Raw genomic sequence first — 18249 nt, 5'->3', positions numbered from 1 at the left:
AGTCAGAGGGCCATCTGGGGACAGAAGAGGGGGTGGGTCTTGGTACATGTGATACAGGACAGAGGCTAGAAGCTGCAATAGGAAAAAGAAGGGCTCCCTTCCCCACTCAGCCCACCAAGCTGCTGTTGGCCATGTCCGTCTAGAGCTTAAGGAAGGCCATGCATGTGCATGTGTGCTAAGTTGCTTTAGTCGTGTCCGACTCTTTGCGACCCCATGGACTGTAGCTGGCGGGGCTCCTCTGTCCATGGGATTCTCTGGGAAAGAATACTGGAGTGGGCTGTCATGCCCTCCTCCAGGAGATCTTCCAGACCCAGAGATCAAACCCATGTCTCCTGCATCTCTTGCAGATTCTTTACCTACTGAGTTACCTAGGAAGCCCAAGGAAGGCCACGCTTTCCCCCATGAACTCTCACTTCGTTCAGTCAGAGCACTTTGTTTTTGTAAAACCACTTTCTATGTCAGGGTTATGGGACAGAACAGGGTTAACTCAAAGGCCCTCTGGGCCAGACAAGTAACATAGGAAGCTGGGCTGGTGTTATACAATAGGAAGTGGAGGGGGCTATGGCAAATTCATTTCCTGGGAAGAAGGAGCTGCAACTCAGCTCCTGTTCATTGTGGCTCTGCAAGAAGGTAGGCCAGTAATGCCACTGCTGGATCTTCCAATTTCTTCAGCAATGCCAGGATCAGCTGATGTAAGATTTCTGGGAGTGTCTAGGCTCCAAGCCAGACTTACTTCCAGGTTTGAATCCTGCCCAATAATTACTTACCCTCTTTAGACAACAATTTCTTGTCATCTGCAAAATGGAGATAAAATTCCTGCCAAAATGCACAACCTGATCATAAAAATGAGGAAATACCAGAGAAACTAGATGGAGGCTGCATTCTACAAAACCACTGGCTTAAACTCTTCAAAAATGTTATTAAAGAGGACAAAGAAAGGCTATTCCAAATTAAAGATGACTAAGAGGGACTTTCTTGACAGTCCAGTGGTTGAGACTTCGCCTTCTACTGCAGGGGATGAAGGTTCAATACCTGGTTGGGGAGCTAAGATCCCACATGCCTCGTGGCTGAAAAACCAAAACATAAAACAGAAGCACTGTTTGTAAAGGCAATCAAAGGGACATGACAACTCATTGCAACACATGATCCTGGATGGAAAAATCACTGCAAGAAAGGATATGATGGGTATAAGAGCAAAATGGAAAACGTATCAGATAACAGTATCACATCAATGTCAAATTTCCTGAATTTGATCATTGAACTGTGCTTATGTCGAGGAATGTGCCTGATTTTAGAAGGAAATCTGCAACTAATATATTTGGTTCAGAGGGAAACACATATTGGCATCCTCACTATTCAGTTTTGGTATCTGCAAATCTGTCTACTTGCTGAGGTCAAACAAGATGACCCTCTGCCTTAGTTTCAGCTCATGCTGTAAACATCTATCCTTTTCATAGCCTATTTAGCGACTGGGGATGAGGGGACGACGGGGCCCCCTGAGCCAGCTTCCCCACAGGCCTTCCCAGTCATCCCAGGGTCAGCAGTGGCGCATCGCCACAGTAGAAATGCGCCCGGTGGCGCCTGGTCGCCTGTCGGGGGGCTGCTGACACATCCCTCCTGCCACCACCCACCTCCACCTGGAGAGGAGGGAGAGGTGAGGGTTGGAGGGAGGGCAGGGTTTTGGGGTTTTAAAAGCCCTCATATTTTGGGGCTTTTAAAAGTTGGTGATTTCACTATTTAAAATGACCCCCAAGGGTAGCAACGAAGCACTGTCTATAGTGTTTGGAGCACAGGAAGATTGACATGCCTTATGTGGAACATATGTGTGTATTACAAATAAGTGACAGTGCAGTTGTGATAATGTATAAGTTCAGCGTTATTAAGGTATCTTTAAAAAATATATTTTAAGTAAGGTGTCTTTAAAAAGAAACATGCAGTGAGTTCCCTGGTGGTCCAGTATTTAGGACTTTGCCTTTCAATGCCCACAGTGGGTGCAGGTTCAATCCCTGGTAGGGGAGCTAAGATCCCACATGCTGCCTGGCCAAAAAACCAAAACAGAAGCAGTACTGTAACAAATTCAATAAAGACTTAAAAAAAAAAAAAGGTCCATATCAAAAAATACAACAACAACAAAAAATGTGACCAGATGCTCGCAGGAACCTAACCCCTTTCTCTTAGGAGCAGTGGTTCAGCATTCAATTAATTCAGTGTTCTGTAACTATAAAACAGAACTGTGAATGATAAGAACTGCCTACGGAGACATTTCAGTTACTGCTCATGCAACTTTTTCGGATAGGTTGGAAATACCCCAAAATGTTGAATTTTTTTTTTTTTTTTGCTTAGAGGCTCACCTGCCTGGGCAACCCACCGGGAGAAACGCCAGGCAGTTCAGACCCAACAAATACAGACACAACAGGAGGTGTCCCTTATGAGTATATTTCTGTGTTCACACACGCGCACACACGCACACCACCGACGCTGAACGGGGAGGGAGGGTCAAGACGGAAAGAACAGGAGGCATCCAGGTGGTACCTGCTCGGGGGAGGAGGAGAGACAAAGGGAGCATTTGTCCCGCTCTGGCTCCCGGTGGCGGCCTCTGAGCGGGGAGGTGAACCTGGAGCTGGAAGAACAGGAAGTGCTTATTCTCTTAGAGGAAAGTTTCAAAGTGCAGTAACTTCTCTTTAAAAAAAAAAAGCCTCTTTCCTCCACTCTCTGCCCGCCCCTGAGGAAAGCCCAGTCCCCTGCACATTCTGTCCTTGAGGCTGGGGCAGGACAAGGTCATGGGGAAGGGCATAAGGCCAAAGCTCTCAACTGCCCAGCCCGGGAAGGGCTTAGGCATAGTGGCTACCCGGGGTCAGGGGGTGGTCCCCTCTGTGGTCTAGCTGGTCCTGCAGGCGGGCAAACTCGGCCAGTTCGTTGAGTTCCTGGAACTGTCGGTCCGTCTTATGACTGACCAGTGAGCGGTAGAAGTGGACGGCAAAGACGATAAAGATCAGGCCAAAGGGGACCATGATGGTGGTGGAGGCGATGGCGGCGGCCTGGCCCGGGGTGATGCTGCCGGTGCTGCTGACATTGGCGGCCGCCTCGCCGACCGGGGGTTTGCTTGTGGGCCGCAGCTGGCCTGGCTGCTTTTTGAGGGGCAAGAACTTGACCCAGCAGAGCAGCACGACCTCGGCCAGGAACAGCAGCGTGCCGATGACGGTGGAGAAGGCCCAGGCCAGCTCGATGTGGCGGTGCATGCGCTCGTGGGGTGACTCCTTGACCGAGTTGAGGTTGTGCACGTTGCTCACGGCCTCGATGTTGGGCAGGATGCAGGTGCTGATCATGAGCGCAAACAGGTGCACGGCCACCAGCACCGTGGTGCAGGCGCTGAAGGCGATGAGCAGCCCCGGGGGGTAGTCGTGGTCAGCGTCCAGTTGTACTTCCACCATTGCCACCTGGGGGGGAGGAGCGGGGAGAGGTGGGCTGAGTGACAAGGATGGTCACGGCTCAGAGGCTCTCCTCCTGTCAGGCTCTGGGACCCTGGGTAAGTCACTCCGAGGCCTCTCTGAGCCTCAGCTTCTGTTATCTGTATAATGGGGATGACAGACCCACCCATTTAGGGTTGAGAAATGGCAGAAAGTACTGGTCAAGAGGATAGGCTTGAGGCCAGGCTGCCTGGATTTGAATCCCAGTTCTGCTACTCTTGAGCTGTTTATCCTTGGGAAAGTCACTGAACCTCTCTGAACCTCAGCATTTTTATTTGTAAAATAGGGACATCATATCAATTTATAGGCTCATTTTAACAATTGAATGAGAGTTCCTAGTACTGGGCTTCCCTGGTGGCTCAGATGGTAAAGAAGCTGCCTACAACACAGGAGACCTGGATTTGATCCCTGAGTTGTGAAGATCCCCTGGAGGAGGAAATGGCAACCTACTCCAGTATCTTGCCTGGAGAATTTCATGGACAGAGAAGTCTGGCAGGCAACAGTCCAGAGAGTCCCAAAGAGATGGACACAACTGAGCGACTAACACTTTCAGTACATGACAAACACCCTCCAAATAGTAGTCACCACAAATGGTTAAAATGGTAAGCTGTATGTAAATTTTACTATGACCAAAAAAAAAGTTTACATTAATGAAAAAAGGCACCCTCCCTATTGGAGCCACACTCCCATTCCCAAGGAGAGGTTTCTTCTTGCCTTGCTCTGGGCATAAGAAGAGGTGAGGGGTGAAGAGACGAAGGCCCCAGGTCATAGCAGGCCCTTTCTGAGAACAAAGAGCACCAACCACAAAGGAATCAAGAGAGGCTTCCCAGAAGAGACAGGCTATGACAGGGTGCTGCAGTGCAGACCACAAGCCCTGGGGCCATCTCCTCCGGCCCCAGCGCTGGGTTCAGAGCCCCAGGGCTGACTTACTAGCTGCTCCCCAGTTCCTGGAGACCTGTGGATCTGGGGTTACCAGGGGCATGCTCCAGGCCCCGCCACCCACCTCCTCTCACCTGGGCCTTGCAAATCACCCCCATGTAAAGAAGCCAGCTCATCAGATCTGGGCTGGGAGAAGCGGGTGGTGGGCACACTGCCGAGTGGCTGCCTGCCGAGGCCAGAGACTGGGGCGCAAGTGCCAATGGCAATACCATTAAGGAGAATGACCCTTTATAAAGGGTTTGCTGTTGTATGTGCCAGGCTCAGAAGGGGGAGGTCTGAGGCTGAAATGTACCCACAAGCTCCACACCTGCCCTGATCCCTTCTTACTCCTGGGGAGGGAGTGGGCTCCTTCCTTCCAGCTTTCTTGCCTGTAATACCTGGCCCTGTCTGCTTTCATTTCTTGTACCTCCTCAGCCTTCTGAGGCCTGGAAAGGCAGTGCGGGGCAGTGGTTAGGAGCATGGGCTCTGGAGCCAGGCTGCCTGCTTCAAGCCCTGACTCCTCTGCCCTTTATTAGGCTGTTTGACTCTGGCAAGTTCCTTCAACTTTCTGAGCCTCGGTTTCCTCATCTGTAAAAAAAAAAAAGAGGGACTATAGAGGCAATTCCCTGGCACTCCAGTGGTTAGGACTCAGCAATTTCACTGTTGAGGTTTGATCCCTGGTTGGGGAACAAAGATCCTGCGCACTGCACAGCATGGCCGAACAAACCAAAAAACCCAGGGACTTCCCTGGTGGTCCAGTGGCTAAGACTCCACGCTCCCAAAGCAGGGGCACTGGGTTTGATCCCTGGTTGGGGAACTAGATTCCAAGTGCCACATGCCAACAGTCTGCAAGATGCTACTAAAGATTCCATGTGTTACAATGAAGATTGAAGATCTTGAGCACCACAACTAAGACCCAATGCAACCAAATAAATAAACATTAAAAAAAAAAAAAACCAGAATAGTAGTACATAACTCAGAGAATTGTGAGGACTGAATTAATCCCACATCAAATCCTTGGGCTTCCCTGACAGCTCAATTGGTAAAGAATCTGCCTGCAATGCAGGAGACCCTGGTTTGATTCCTGTATTGGGAAGATCTGCTGAAGAAGGGATAGGCTACCCACTACAGTGTTCTTGGGCTTACCTTGTGACTCAGCTGTCCCTGCAATGTGGGAGATCTGGGTTCGACCCCTGGGTTGGGAAGATCCCCTGGAGGAGGGAAAGGCCACCCACTCCAGTATTCTGGCCTGGAGAACCCCATGGACTGTATAGTTCATGGCGTCTCAAAGAGTTGAACCGACTGAGTGACTTTCACTTCACTTCAAATTCTTAGTGCCTGGCCTAGCGTAAACCCTCAATAAAAGGAGCTTTATTAGTATCGTTGCAATTCAGTTTAAAAACTTCACTCCCAATCCCAGCATCTCTGTATGAAACGCCCCTGCCTGGGCTGGGTTTCTATCCCCCAACCTGTGCTGAGGACACCAAAGCCAAACTGGCAAGCCTGAGTTTTGGCTCCAGAATCACCCCTGCTTCCCCCTGGATGACTTTGGTCAAAACCCTTCCCTTTGTCTCTGACAAAGGAGGGGACGTGGCAAGATTAAGGTCACCATCTAGAGCTGATTTGGGGTCAGATACTTTGAGAATCTGGTGAAAATACCGGATATTTCTTAAGACACCCAGGTATATATAGTCATAGGGCTTTTCAGACAATTTCAACAGGATTTGCAGACTTTTGTCTTGGAATTCCCACAATTGATGGTTGTATAAACTTCTCAGCCCAGGAGTTTGTAAAATGTTTTAAGTTCACATAAATCTGGGGCAGTGCGCCATGAGGATTTGGGCCATTTTTAGGATCACTGGTGGCCTAAGGCCAATGCTGAGATTTCTTAGCACTTAGGGCATCAGGGCACGGCGGGTTAAGGGCTGTACCCCAGACTCCCTGGTCTCTGTCCTCAGGCCTGACCACGCTGGAAACGGGGGGCACCCCCAGCAGGGCATACCTCCTGCCTCTTCCCCACCCCCGGTACTTCCTCTTCCTGTTTTGGCCTGCTGCCCTGGAAGCTGAAACTGGAGAAAGGACGAGCAGGAGAGCCAGCTGCTTAGCTGCTCTGGGCCCACAGGCTATTGTTTCACTCACTGGAAATGTCCAGACCCACCAGGTACATGGGGCCCAGAGCTGGGTACCTATATGGGGAGGGGAGGGGGAACATGCCAACATATACAGTAACCAGTCTGTTCCCTTAAACCTGGTATCTCCACCTCTAGAGAGCCATTAAGAGTAAACTGAGTCCTCCACTTACAAAACTGGTAAGCTCTCAGTGCCACAGGGGTTGTTACAAGGATTCAACAGATTAATGAATAAAGCCCTTAGCACAAGACCTGGCATGCATATATACATCTATATTACACTTAAAGCGTCAGTGATGGATATATGCATATGTATGGCTGAGTCACTCTGCTATGCACCTGAAACTATCACAACACTGTTCATCGGCTGTGTGTGTGTGTGTGTGTGTGTCTGTGTGTGTTAGCCGCTCAGTCGTGACCGATTCTGCGACCCCATAGACTGTAACCCACCAGGCTCCTCTGTCCATGGGATTTCCCAGGCGAGAATACTGGAGTGGATTGCCATTTCCTTCTCTGGGGGATCTTCCTGATCCACGGACTGAACTCACATCTCCTGTGTCTCCTGCACTGGCAAGCAGATTTCTTTACCACTGAGTCACCTGGGAAGCCCATCAATGATTATTAGCAACACTATTACTATGTTTTCACAAATGAGGAAACTGAAGCTCAAGAGAGGTGAAGTCAGCAGTCCCAAGCATTATTCTGCTGTTGAGTGGAGGATCTATATTTAAGTCCACTTAGCTCTAAAGCCCTTGTGCAAAGGGGTTAACAGCATTTTCCTCACACCTGCTACTACAGACTGAATGTCTGTGAACACTCTAAATTCATATTTGAAATCCTGACCCCCAAGGTGATGGTGTTAGGAGGTAGGGCCTTTGGGGTGATTAGGTCATGAGGGTGGCGCCCTTGCAATAGGATTAGCGCCCTTATAAAAGAGAACCCCTAGAGACCCCCTCATCACTCTTGCCCTGTGAGAAACAGCGAGTAGTAAGACAGTGTCTATGAACTAGCAAGTCATCCCCTTACCAGACGCTGCATTTGCTGGCACCTTGATCTTAGACTTCTAGCCTCCTGAACGGTGAGAAATAAATATCTGTTGTTTATAAGCCACCCAAGCTGGGGTATTCGGTTTTAGCAGCCCAGACAAACTAAGACAATCACCAAGGAGATTAAATGAGGTCTTGACATGTGTTTAACAAAGGGCCAGCCCACAGAAGGTACTCAATAAATCTCGGTTAAAAAAGAAAAACACAGGGCTTAAAGTGAAAGACCAATAGCTCCTGGACGCCCTCAGCTGAGGCTGGTGAGAGCTGACCCCACGTTCTGTCTTCTAGGGAGGGTGAGGGGCTCAGACGCCCCACTCTGGACCCAGTCTGCCTCTTTCTAAGGCTGTCCCTGCTAGAAACCCTGGGTAGAAGGAGAATGTGTGCCCCAAAGCACAGCTGACCACCACAGCGGGACAGGGACCACCCTTGCCACACGATTTGTCACACTCCAGAGCCAGAACACTGCAGCTGTTGGGACACACCTGGCCAGGGGACTCCAGAACTTCCCCTGAGGTCCTAAGCTGGGAGGAGCAGGGTAGCTAGGGTGGGCAGCTCAGTGTGTGAACTGAGCTCCTTCAAGGAGGAGGATGGGCTCCAGGAGAAACCCCATCAACCGTGCTGGACCCTATAGTTCCTGGAACTTGACCACACCGGCTGGCTCTAGGTACTGTCCCCACCTGGGGACCAAGCTCCATGTCCTGGCGCTATGGGAAGGAATGGCTGACACAGATCAGGTCTTCTGATGAGAACTGTTCACAAGCAGAAAAACGACTGCTTTTTTCAGAATGTGTCCTACTTGGGAAATCTCCCCAAGAGTAGGGAGGGTAAAGCCAGGAGGGCCTCGTGGAATCTGGCAGGCGACTCCCAGGGCCCCAGCTGAGTCCCAGAGAGATCAAATCAGATCAGATTGCAAGCAGCTTCGCAAGGTAAATATAGCCAGAGTGCTGGGCCGTTAACCCAAAATAAACAGCTCCCAGCCAGCCACGGGCCTGCTTAAACCTGGACACATGGGTCCTAAAGGGTGAGGAGGGGCGAGGGACCACCAGCCCTATGTCACTCTAGTCCGTGGGCCTCTGATGCCTCCCTCCCCCGCCCCCCAACGGGGACATCAAACCTCACCCATGGGCTAAGAAAAGGTGCCTGTGATCCCAAGAAGGGTAGGGCCTGGCTGGCTTTGCCGGGTGTCTGCCCACCACACCCAGATGCCAACCACCTCTCCTCACTCCTGCTGGGCTCCCTGGAGACCCCCTGCCACCTGGCCTAGAAGGCTGGGCCCCTCTGAGGCAGCCCTCCCATGCCTGGCCTGACCCAGGCGCTCAACAGCTGGGAGACATAACTCTGCCTTCCCCAGCCTGAGCTTCTCCTGATCACTCAGGCCGCCAAGCCACAGTCACCCCAGGTCACCCAGGGCCGTCTGAGCCTGCGGCCCCCACCTCAGATGCAAACCGTCTATTAAGAGAGGATTGAGGGCTCCTCTAAGAGTTTACAAACTTTTCTGACCACTACAGTGCAGTATTCCAAAGGTTTCCATAAATAGACACATACCCACTTATAACAGAAACAAGTTTCCCCAAACAATAATTATCTTTAAAGCATGCTAATCCAGTCTACTCTTACAACATGTGACGCATGCGGCTGCTTTCTATTTCATTCCACTCTTCTTCCAATAAAAATTAAAATGCTGGTTGCGACTCACTTCTTGTCACGAGTCACTAACAGGCTGAAGCTGCAGAAAGGGGCGGAGAACAGGCCTAGTCTTTCTGTTCATCCGGCTAATTTTGAGCACCTCCAGTCTCTATCTCCCAAGTCACCTCTGTTCCAGGGCTCTCCAAGTGAGGATGGGGCCATTCATTTAATCACGGACATTTTTTCCCTCCTTTGGTGGTGCTGCGAGGCTTATGGAACCTCAGTTCACTGATCGGGGATCGAACCTGCACCCTGAGTAATGCAAGAGCCAAGTCCTAACAACTGGACTGCCCGGGAATTGCCCTTATGAACTTTTTCTGAGAACTTACTATGTGCCTGGAGGATCTTGTGGCTCTGCTGGAAACAAAGAAAGCAGGAAGACAGCCGGAAGAACCCCTGCCCTGGGGAGGATGAAAGGCACTGAACGTGCAGGCAGGTATTTTCAGATGGTGATAGGCATCCGTCCACCAACGCTCCTCCACCACTGCACTTGCCAAACACATTCTGAAGATGTAACAACACATCCAGTTTCCTCCACTCTACTTTCCTGCTTCTCTAGCTTCCCTGCACTTCCCTTGTCCCTCTGGGGGCCTCAGGAAATGAATGTTAAAGGAATAAATGAAGGTCAGAATTGACCCAGGGTCTCTAAAGTGCCTGAAGACAATTCTATGTGATCCATTGGAAACCAGAAGACCACAGACGAACTCTCATGACATTCCTTTTTTAGTTCATCCTTTAAACTTTTCAATATTGTGTCTTTACTTACTTCAGTTCCCCATCCAGGGATTGAACCTGGGCCCTGGCAGTAAAAGGGCTGAGTCCTAACCACTGGACTACCAGGGAAGTTCCTATGTGCCTTAAAATAATTCGTTTTTTAATTTTTAGTTTTTGGCCATGCTGTATGACTTGAGGGATCTTAGCTCCCCAACCACGGCTCAAACCTGCAACCCCTGCAGTGGAAGCACAGGGTCTTAACCACTGGATCGCCTATGTACCTTTTAATACTCATGCTTTATTAGCATTCATATCATAATTACCATATACCTATGTATGAATACTGAGTATAATGTTGACAATATTTTGAGCGGGGTGTGCACTCAAAGTGTTGTTGGAGACCACCACCTAGACCAGGGCTCGCCAAACTGGCCTGTGATGTACTTTCTGCAAAGGAAGTTCTACTAGCACACAGCCACGCCCACTCACTCACCTAAGGTCTGTGGCTGCTTCAAGCTAGAACAGAACTGAGTACAGGTTTCCCCCCTGTAATGTACCTCTGAAACCATTCATGAGCTGAAATGGCCTAAAAGGACGGAGCAATTATCTTAGGACGTATCTTGCTAACATATGCACAAATAAACCGAGATTAAAGCACTGATGCTCACAGACACAGCTCAGAGCTCTGACAGCTTGATGCTGAGATGCTGAGTGTGATTCCCGGGAAAGGAGCTTGGTGGCACCAATCTTACCCCTCAGGGCACATGCTGCGTCTATAACCACTAGCTGCAAACCAAAGGCTGCATGCTATTTTCGGCTTTCACCATTTTTTGGTAAAAGTAAAAATTCTCTTTGGGTTTCCTCTGGGCTAGTGAAAACAGGTACAAATGCAGGTCTTCTGTAAAATCAAGGAGGTGTAAAGTGAACTTGCGAAAAGTGGGGGGACACCTGTAGTTACAACTGAGACCACGTGGCCAATAAAGCTGAAAACGTTTACTTCATAGAAAAAGGTGGCCCATTATTGGGTTAGATCAATGTTCCTAAAAAGGAATGTCAAACCACGGTCCCAGAGGATTCTCCTCTGAAGAGTTTGTGGTTCTATCAATTTGGAGCATTCCCTTCTGGGAAGCATATTAAAGGCCCTCTAAGAAGAAGTTCCAGCAGAGAGAAACTTGCTCTTGTTTAAATTTTCTCAGAAGTTTTACGGTTTCCCTGGTGGTCCAGTGGGTAAGCCTCTGTGCTTCCACTGTAGGGGACATGGGTGCAATCCCAGGTTGGGGGCCTAAGATCCCCCATGCTGCATAGCCTGACCAAGAAATTTAAAAAGTGCAAACTGTCACAGTTTTTATTAATATTAATTAATTAATTGGCAGCACTACATCCTTGGACTGCAAGGAGATCCAACCAGTCAACTCCAAAGGAAATCAACCATGAATATCCATTGAAAGGACTGTTGCTGAAGCTGAAACTCCCATATTTTGGCCACCTGATGTGAAGAGCTGACTCACTGGAAAAGATTCTGATGCTGGGAAAGACTGAAGGGGGAAGGAGAAAGGGACGACAGAGGATGAGATGGCTGGACGGCATCACTGACTCGATGGACATGAGTCTGAGTAAGCTCCAGGAGTTGGTGATGGACAGAGAAGCCTGGCGTGCTGCAGTCCATGGGGTCACAAAGAGTCAGATGCGACTGAGCAATTGAACTGAACATGGCATGTGGGACCTTAGTTCCCTGGCCAGGAATTGAACCTGCGTCCCCTGCAGTGGAAGGGCGGAGTCTTAACCACCAGGGACACCCCATAAACTGTCACAGTTTTATTTCTCCAAGGGAACTCCTTCCGAACACTGATTACCACAGTGTCACCTTGGGAAACCCTAGAACTCTCCTTCACCAGCCCCAGACCCAGAAAACCAGCAGAGCTCAACACAGACCTTGGCTGAAAACCCCAGACACGTGCACAGGCACTTGTGAAGTTTTCCAAAAGCCTTCTCAGCTAGGCAGGGAGTGCCTTTCCCTTGGGGCATTTAACAAAATTCCATTTATACCGACTCAGCGTACAGAAGGATCCATCTGTAAGACTTCGAAGACCCAGTTTTCAGCCAGCTACATGGGACATGGCGAGAGGGTGATTGAGTGGAAAAGGCTCCAAGTCAGACAGACCACGGCTTGAAATCTACTAGCTGGATGATCGCAACCTCAGTGAGCCTTTTAGCTTTCTCACCTACAGTACATACCTTTAAGAGCTGATCTGAGGATTAAAAAAAGAAAGAAAGGCTCATGCCTGGTGTTCAGTAAATAGTAACATCACCGACATTATTCAAGAATTCATCATGGGACTTCCCTGGTGGTCTAGCAGTTAAGAATCGGCCTTCCGATGCAGGAGACTCGGGTTTAATCCCTGGTCAGGGAACTGAGACCCCACATGGTATACTGCAACTAATACCCAACTCAGCCAAAAATAAATAAATGAATAAATGTATCAAAAAAATTCATCATGGAACTCTTTTGCTCCAAAATCTTCCCTGGCTCCCCGCGGCCTATATCAGAAGGCCTTGCGCTGTCTAGTCTGGGAAGAGTCACCTTCCTCGACTATCCCCGGACATGGCTTCAACTCCAGCTATACCAGACTCCCTGCCTTTCCTTCCCTAAGACTTTATTATCATTTCTCATCCTTGTAACTTTGCTCCTGATGCTTCCTCTGATAGAGGGTTCTTTCTCAGCTCGACTCTATCATCCTTAAGGCTTGGCTGGAATCACATTCTTCTAAACCAGTTAACTCTCATAAAAGCAGTCCCAGGAATTTCCTAGTAGTTTCAATGCCATGGACCTCGAGTTCAATCCCTGGTCAGGGAACTAAGGAAACTAAGATCCTGCATGCTGCTTGGCCAAAAAAAAGTAGTCTCAACATTATGGGAACAAGGGTGAGCAAGTTTCTGTCACACCTGGATCACGTATATTTTATGTGCTTTGCAGATACAAATGAACCGTCACACTGACCCACTGAGATTGGTTATTGCTATTACTCCCATTTCACAGCTGAGGAAACTGAGGCCCAGAGACATTAAGCAACTTCCCCAGCATCTCACAGTTCTACGTGGCAGAGCAGGGATCTGGATCCCACTCAAGCAGTCTGGCTCCAGGGTCCCTGTTCTTTACTTCACTCTACAATACTCAAGCCTCCCAACTCAGTCCTTCCATCATTTTCTCTGGTGCTTCCTCTCCCGCAGCAGTGGGGGCCACACCACAGTCACAGGGCCTGGAAGCTTCCCAGCCAGGTAACCTCAGACAAGTCATTCACTGGGCACTGACCCTCACTCCCCATTCTGAAGCTCACAAGAGATGGTTCAAGGAGAGTACTTAGCAGGTGTCTAACCTATTCCAAGATCCCAATCAACAGTGGCAATGCTCACCACGAGTATTTAGCACCATGAGGAGTAATACTAATTTCTTACTCATCTCCATGCCCCCTGAACTCCCGACATGTCATACAGGCTCAATAACGTCTTATGATTTGAGCCCTTCCTTCCAACTCATTTTCAGAGAAATGCCAAGTTGCTTCTGAGCCTGTTCTGGAACCTGGGAACAAAAGGGTGCTGGCCAGCAGAGAACTTGAGGAGGCAGATAATCCAAAAATAATTGATCCCAGGTCACGGAAAGCATTTTGTTTACGGCAACAGGCTGACCTTCCCAATTATCTTCTGCTTAGGCTAACGTTACAGGCTGCCCTCCCCAGGAACCAAGACTGCCGTATGTGTGTGTGTGCACGCGCGCGCGTGCGCTCGCCATGGCCCCCAGGGGACAGGGTCAGGCCAAGGCTGGCTGCCTCTTGCTGAGAGGTAAACTGAGGCAGGGATGGCCTGAATCATGGCAACCTAGGCTCAAGAAGCACCTGCAGGCTGCTGATCCTCTGCTACATCCTGGGCCCTTGGTTTTGGAATCTGGATATTGAACCCACACAGGGCGTGCTATTTCCAGAAGCTCCATCAGGAGTGGGATGCTTGTCTCTAGACCAGAGAGGGCCCACCTAAGGTCCATCATCAGATCCTGACAATTGCTCAACCCTTGTGGTCCAAGCGAACCTTTTAACGACTCTTCATGCAAGTCCATGGGGGAGCAGAATATGTGTTTCTTTTGTACACACGAGAAAACTGCCCCCCAAAGAGTAAAGGCACTTGCCTGAGGTCCCATTGCCTATCTCCCCAGCACATCAGGGCAGCTGTCCAGGCCCTTCCGCCCAGGAAACGGGAGTCTCTCCCTGCCCTCCAGGCTCCTGGGAGACCTTCCCTCAATCTCACCTTGTGTGCAGCTGAGTCTGGCAACCCCACCAACTCTCTACCCCTTGGAAATCAAAGGTCACATCATATCACGTCTTCTGGGTTTCCCAGTCTCTCAGAAGGAAGCCCTCTGGGGGCAGGAAGTTGGTTGTGCTGACTCACAGGCCAAAGGAGAGCAGTCCAGGAAACCTGCTCACTCTGTTTCCATGGCACCTGGCTGCGTGGCACCCCTTCCTCTCTGAGGCGCATTCACAAGGCTGGGTGCCTGTGGGGGGGGGGGTGCAGGTGGACCTGCCCTGTTGAGTCCTTCTCTCCACCCCAACCCCATCTCTCCCCCTTGTTTGCAGACTCATGGCAGATGCAGTTACTCTCTCATTAAGTGCCTTCCCAGAATGGAAGTGGGCACAGGATTCAGCCTTCCCTGCTGGCAGAACTTGGGGGATTTCATCGCTGGAGCCAGGAAGCCTTCTCCACCCCAGCTGGGTCACATAAAGGTCCCCAAGAGAGTCTGGTTGAGTCAAGGCCCACCAAGTGCCGCTGGCCGCCCCTGCAGCCTGACTTCCCCACACTGTTTTTAGCAAGAGGAAGAGGGAGGTGACATCTGATCAGAAGGCCCGGCTTCTAAGAGACGACTCAAGAAGGCAGAAAAGCTTCACCTGTTGCCTCCTCACTGCTCCTGGCGTGGGAAGGGGCCTGGGCAGCTATGAATACACCACCCCAAGAAAAACGGGAACAGGCACCCCACCATCTGAAACACTTCACTGCTGCGAAGAGCTGGCAGCTGCTGGTGTCACTCCCTTCCCCCTAACTGTAACATTTTATTTTGCTCAAGAGAAGTTTTTCTGCTCGATTTCTCACTCCCTACAAGGCCTGGTCCTAAGAGGTCCCTGGCAGGACGGGGCTCGGAGCTCCATACACCACAAATTGCATAAGTGTCCAAGAGAATTCTGCATACCAGCCAACCTGGGTTCAAATCCTGCTCCAGCCAGAGAGCTGTATGGCCTTGGGAAGGTCCCACACCAAAATTACCTCCAAGCGCCGTGGAGGACTTAGTGCGTCAGTTAGGGCACCGCCACAGTGGGTGCTTGGCTAAGTGTCAGCTGTTCCTAGGATTTGGGAGTGATGGAACAGAATCCTTTCCTATAGACCTAAACTAAAAACTAGAGTGACACTTCTTACAAACACACACATTCTATCCTTCCCTCTCAAAGGCTTCCTTGATTAAATTCTTTTTTCAAAGAAAAACCTATTTATTTATTTGGCTGTGCCACATCTTACTTGTGGCACATGAACTCTTAGCTGCAGCATGTGGGATCCCTGACCAGGGATCAAACTGGGGGCCCCTGCATTGGGAGAGTGGAGTCTTAGCCACTGGACCACCAGGGAAATCCTCAATTAAATGCTTAAAGTCAGAGAAACTCCTGAGAAGCAGCCTTCATTCACCAATTGAGGAATCAATCAAGGCCCACAGAGGGATACATCCAAGGTTGCACAGGCAGCAGCAAGGGCAGACCCAGAAAAACGCATCCCCTATCTCAGACAGCTGGTCTTGCCACCATGGCCCCGGGTGCTCTGGGCCTGCTTAGGGCTTCTAAAAAGTTCTCGCTCCCTTGCATCACCCACGAGTTTGTGGAGCCCAGGGAGAGTCCCAGACACACTCCCTTCCCAAGAAAACTCAAAGGGTGCAGCCACTCCCTCCCCTAAGGTCAAAAGCTTAGCTCACCAGTGAGGCAAGAGTGCTCTGGGCTAAAAACCTTGGGGGAGGGGAGGCAGACCCCATCCATGCAGGCTGAGGCCAGGACTTGTTCTGTAGCTGTCCTGGGAGACGCCAGGATTCCCAGCCTGAAAGCATCCTCAGAGCCACTTCTCAGGCCAACCTGCAGCCTCACCTACCCCACCCGTCAGAGGCTGGTTCTCACTCCAACCCAGCACACAAGGGGGCGGGGGGAAACTAAGCCTACCCCCAACGTCAAGAAAGAGCCCATTCAACGGGAACATGTCCCACCCTCCTCCCCCACACTCAGTGACTCAGTGGCAAGTTTCTGGAGCAGAAACTGAGGGTGGGGAGTGGTTGTCAAACCCCCAGGCTGAGGCCCTCGGAAAATACAATAGGAGAAAGGGTATCAGGAAATCCCCTCTACTAGATAATCCCTTCTGGCCTCAAGTGTGGGGGCACTAGGGAGAGACGGCTCAGGGGTCCTTCTCCTCCCAACCTCCTGACACCTGCTCCCAAAGAGATCAGACTGCTTATGTCAATTTCCCTTCCACTTCAACATGCGTGGGACTGTCTTCTTACATCTACGTCGAGCATCTTGCTGTTTCTCCCTCCTCGCCGCATCAAGCTTGCCCATCTGAGCCCTCCAACCCTGGACACTGGTATGATACCCAACCTCCCACTACGGGTGTCACTTGTTGCCCACCTCTCATGTCCAGCACCTCCGGTCCTCCCAGCGTCCACGACAGCTTTCTCCCAGGCTCTTCCCTTCACCCCCAGACCCTCTAGCCCTCCCAGCGAGCTCCCCTGTTCGCCCCGTCGGGGCTGTGGGAGGCAGCGGCCAGGACCTGAGAGGGGGCAGGGCAGGGCGGCCCGAGCTCACCATGGCGAAGCCGGAGAGCAGAGCCGAAGTCCGGCTGGAGGCTTTGAGCTTGGCGCGGCTCAAGTAGAGTTTGCGCCAGGACAGCGCCTGCATCGAGTGCTCGTTGAGGCTCATCACCTCGGAGTAACTTTGGCCGATCCAGTCCGGGTAGGTGACGGCTGGCGGCGGCGGCGGCGGCGACCCCGGGGGCTCCCCGTCCCCGCTGCGGCGGCGGCTCCGGCGGCTGCCGCTGGTGCTGTTGCCGCCGCTGAGGGGAAGCTCGGGGCTGTTGCTGCTTGGGGGCGGGGCGGGCTCCGGATGCATGGAGCACGCTGCAAAGGCGCGGGCCGGCCCGGGCGCCTGCTAGGGCAGCGGCCCCCACCCCGCGCCGCACCTCCGCCTTCGCTTGAGGAAGCCGCCGCCTGGCCCCAGAGCGGGTTCGGCCTCAGCCGCCCGGCCGCCAAAAGTAGCTCGAAGAAGCGACTACAGCACAAACTTACAGGTCCGCCGCGCCGCTTGCAAAAGCCCGGGGCAGCAGACACAGGAGGCTGTGCTCACGCCAGCCTCCCGGATCCCCGGGCCCGGACCCTCGGCGAGCGACACGATTGGCCGCTGCCCGGACTGATTTGCATGAGTCCCGCCCATCGGGGTGGGCGTGGTCAGTGTAAGTCATGTGACTCATCCCATCGGACGGTACCGCCCACAGTCCCTGGCCAGGCGCCGTCAGCGCCCGCGCCTCTTCCTGGAACCGCTTCAGCCCCCGGGCCTCTCTCTGTTCCTGCTGCCGGCGCCTCCCATCTCCGCAGCTGCTCTTATGGCCCTGCTCCCAGAGGTCGGACTCCTGGGTCGGGCCACCTGAATTCACCTCTGGTCGCCTCCTGAAGCCCGTTTCCCCCTTGGAATAAGGTGACTTAGGATCTGCAGGAAAGAGCAAACTGTGATGTAGATCGAGTTCATTCATTCTGTGTATTGAGCGCCTCAGTTCAGTTCAGTTCAGTCGCTCAGTAGTATCCGACTCTTTGCGACCCCATGGACTGCAGCACGCCAGCCCTGTCCATCGCCAACTCCCAGAGTTTACTCAAACTCATGTTCATTGAGTCGGTGATGCCATCCAGCCATCTCATCCTCTGTCGTCCCCTTCTCCTCCTGCCTTCAATCTTTCCCAGCATCAGGGTCTTTTCAGATGAGTCCGTTCTTCGCATCAGGTGGCCAAAGTGAGCGCCTACTGGGTGCCATCACTGTTCTGGGCACTGAGGGTCGGGTAGTGAATCAAATGGACAAAATCCGCTGCCTTCGGGAAGCTTACATTCTGATCTAGTAGCAGGGACACGCAAACACCAAGGAGTAAGTTATAATAGTTTAGAAGGTGATAAGTGTATAGAAAAATAAAGCAGATCAAAAAGAAAGAAAAAATAAAGCAGAGAAAGGGGGCAGAGGT

General features: G+C 51.3%; 1 protein-coding gene across 1 annotated transcript; it reads right to left on the bottom strand.

Moving 5' to 3' along the window:
- Window positions 1-2420: 2420 nt before the first annotated feature.
- Window positions 2421-17875, bottom strand: LOC136145526 (calcium release-activated calcium channel protein 1). Its single transcript, XM_065903872.1, has 2 exons — window positions 16833-17875; window positions 2421-3437 (listed from the first exon to the last, which is right to left on the bottom strand). Exons 1-2 carry the CDS (start codon window positions 17133-17135, stop codon window positions 2832-2834), a joined length of 909 nt encoding a protein of 302 aa, XP_065759944.1. The 5' UTR covers window positions 17136-17875; the 3' UTR covers window positions 2421-2831.
- Between the last annotated feature and the right edge of the window lie 374 nt (window positions 17876-18249).

The sequence above is a fragment of the Muntiacus reevesi genome, chromosome 13, assembly GCF_963930625.1.
Source record: "Muntiacus reevesi chromosome 13, mMunRee1.1, whole genome shotgun sequence".
Classification (NCBI taxonomy): domain Eukaryota; kingdom Metazoa; phylum Chordata; class Mammalia; order Artiodactyla; family Cervidae; genus Muntiacus; species Muntiacus reevesi.
The sequence above is the reverse complement of the archived record's forward strand: the minus strand, read 5'-3'. Positions and strand labels throughout refer to the sequence as shown.

Coding starts and splice junctions, on each gene's coding strand:
- LOC136145526 (XM_065903872.1), bottom strand. CDS start 17,135: ATGCATCCGGAGCCCGCCCCGCCCCCAAGCAGCAACAGCCCCGAGCTT. Junction 3,438..16,832: donor TGCTCTCCGGCTTCGCCATG/GTGAGCTCGGGC, acceptor CCTCCCCCCCAG/GTGGCAATGGTGGAAGTACA.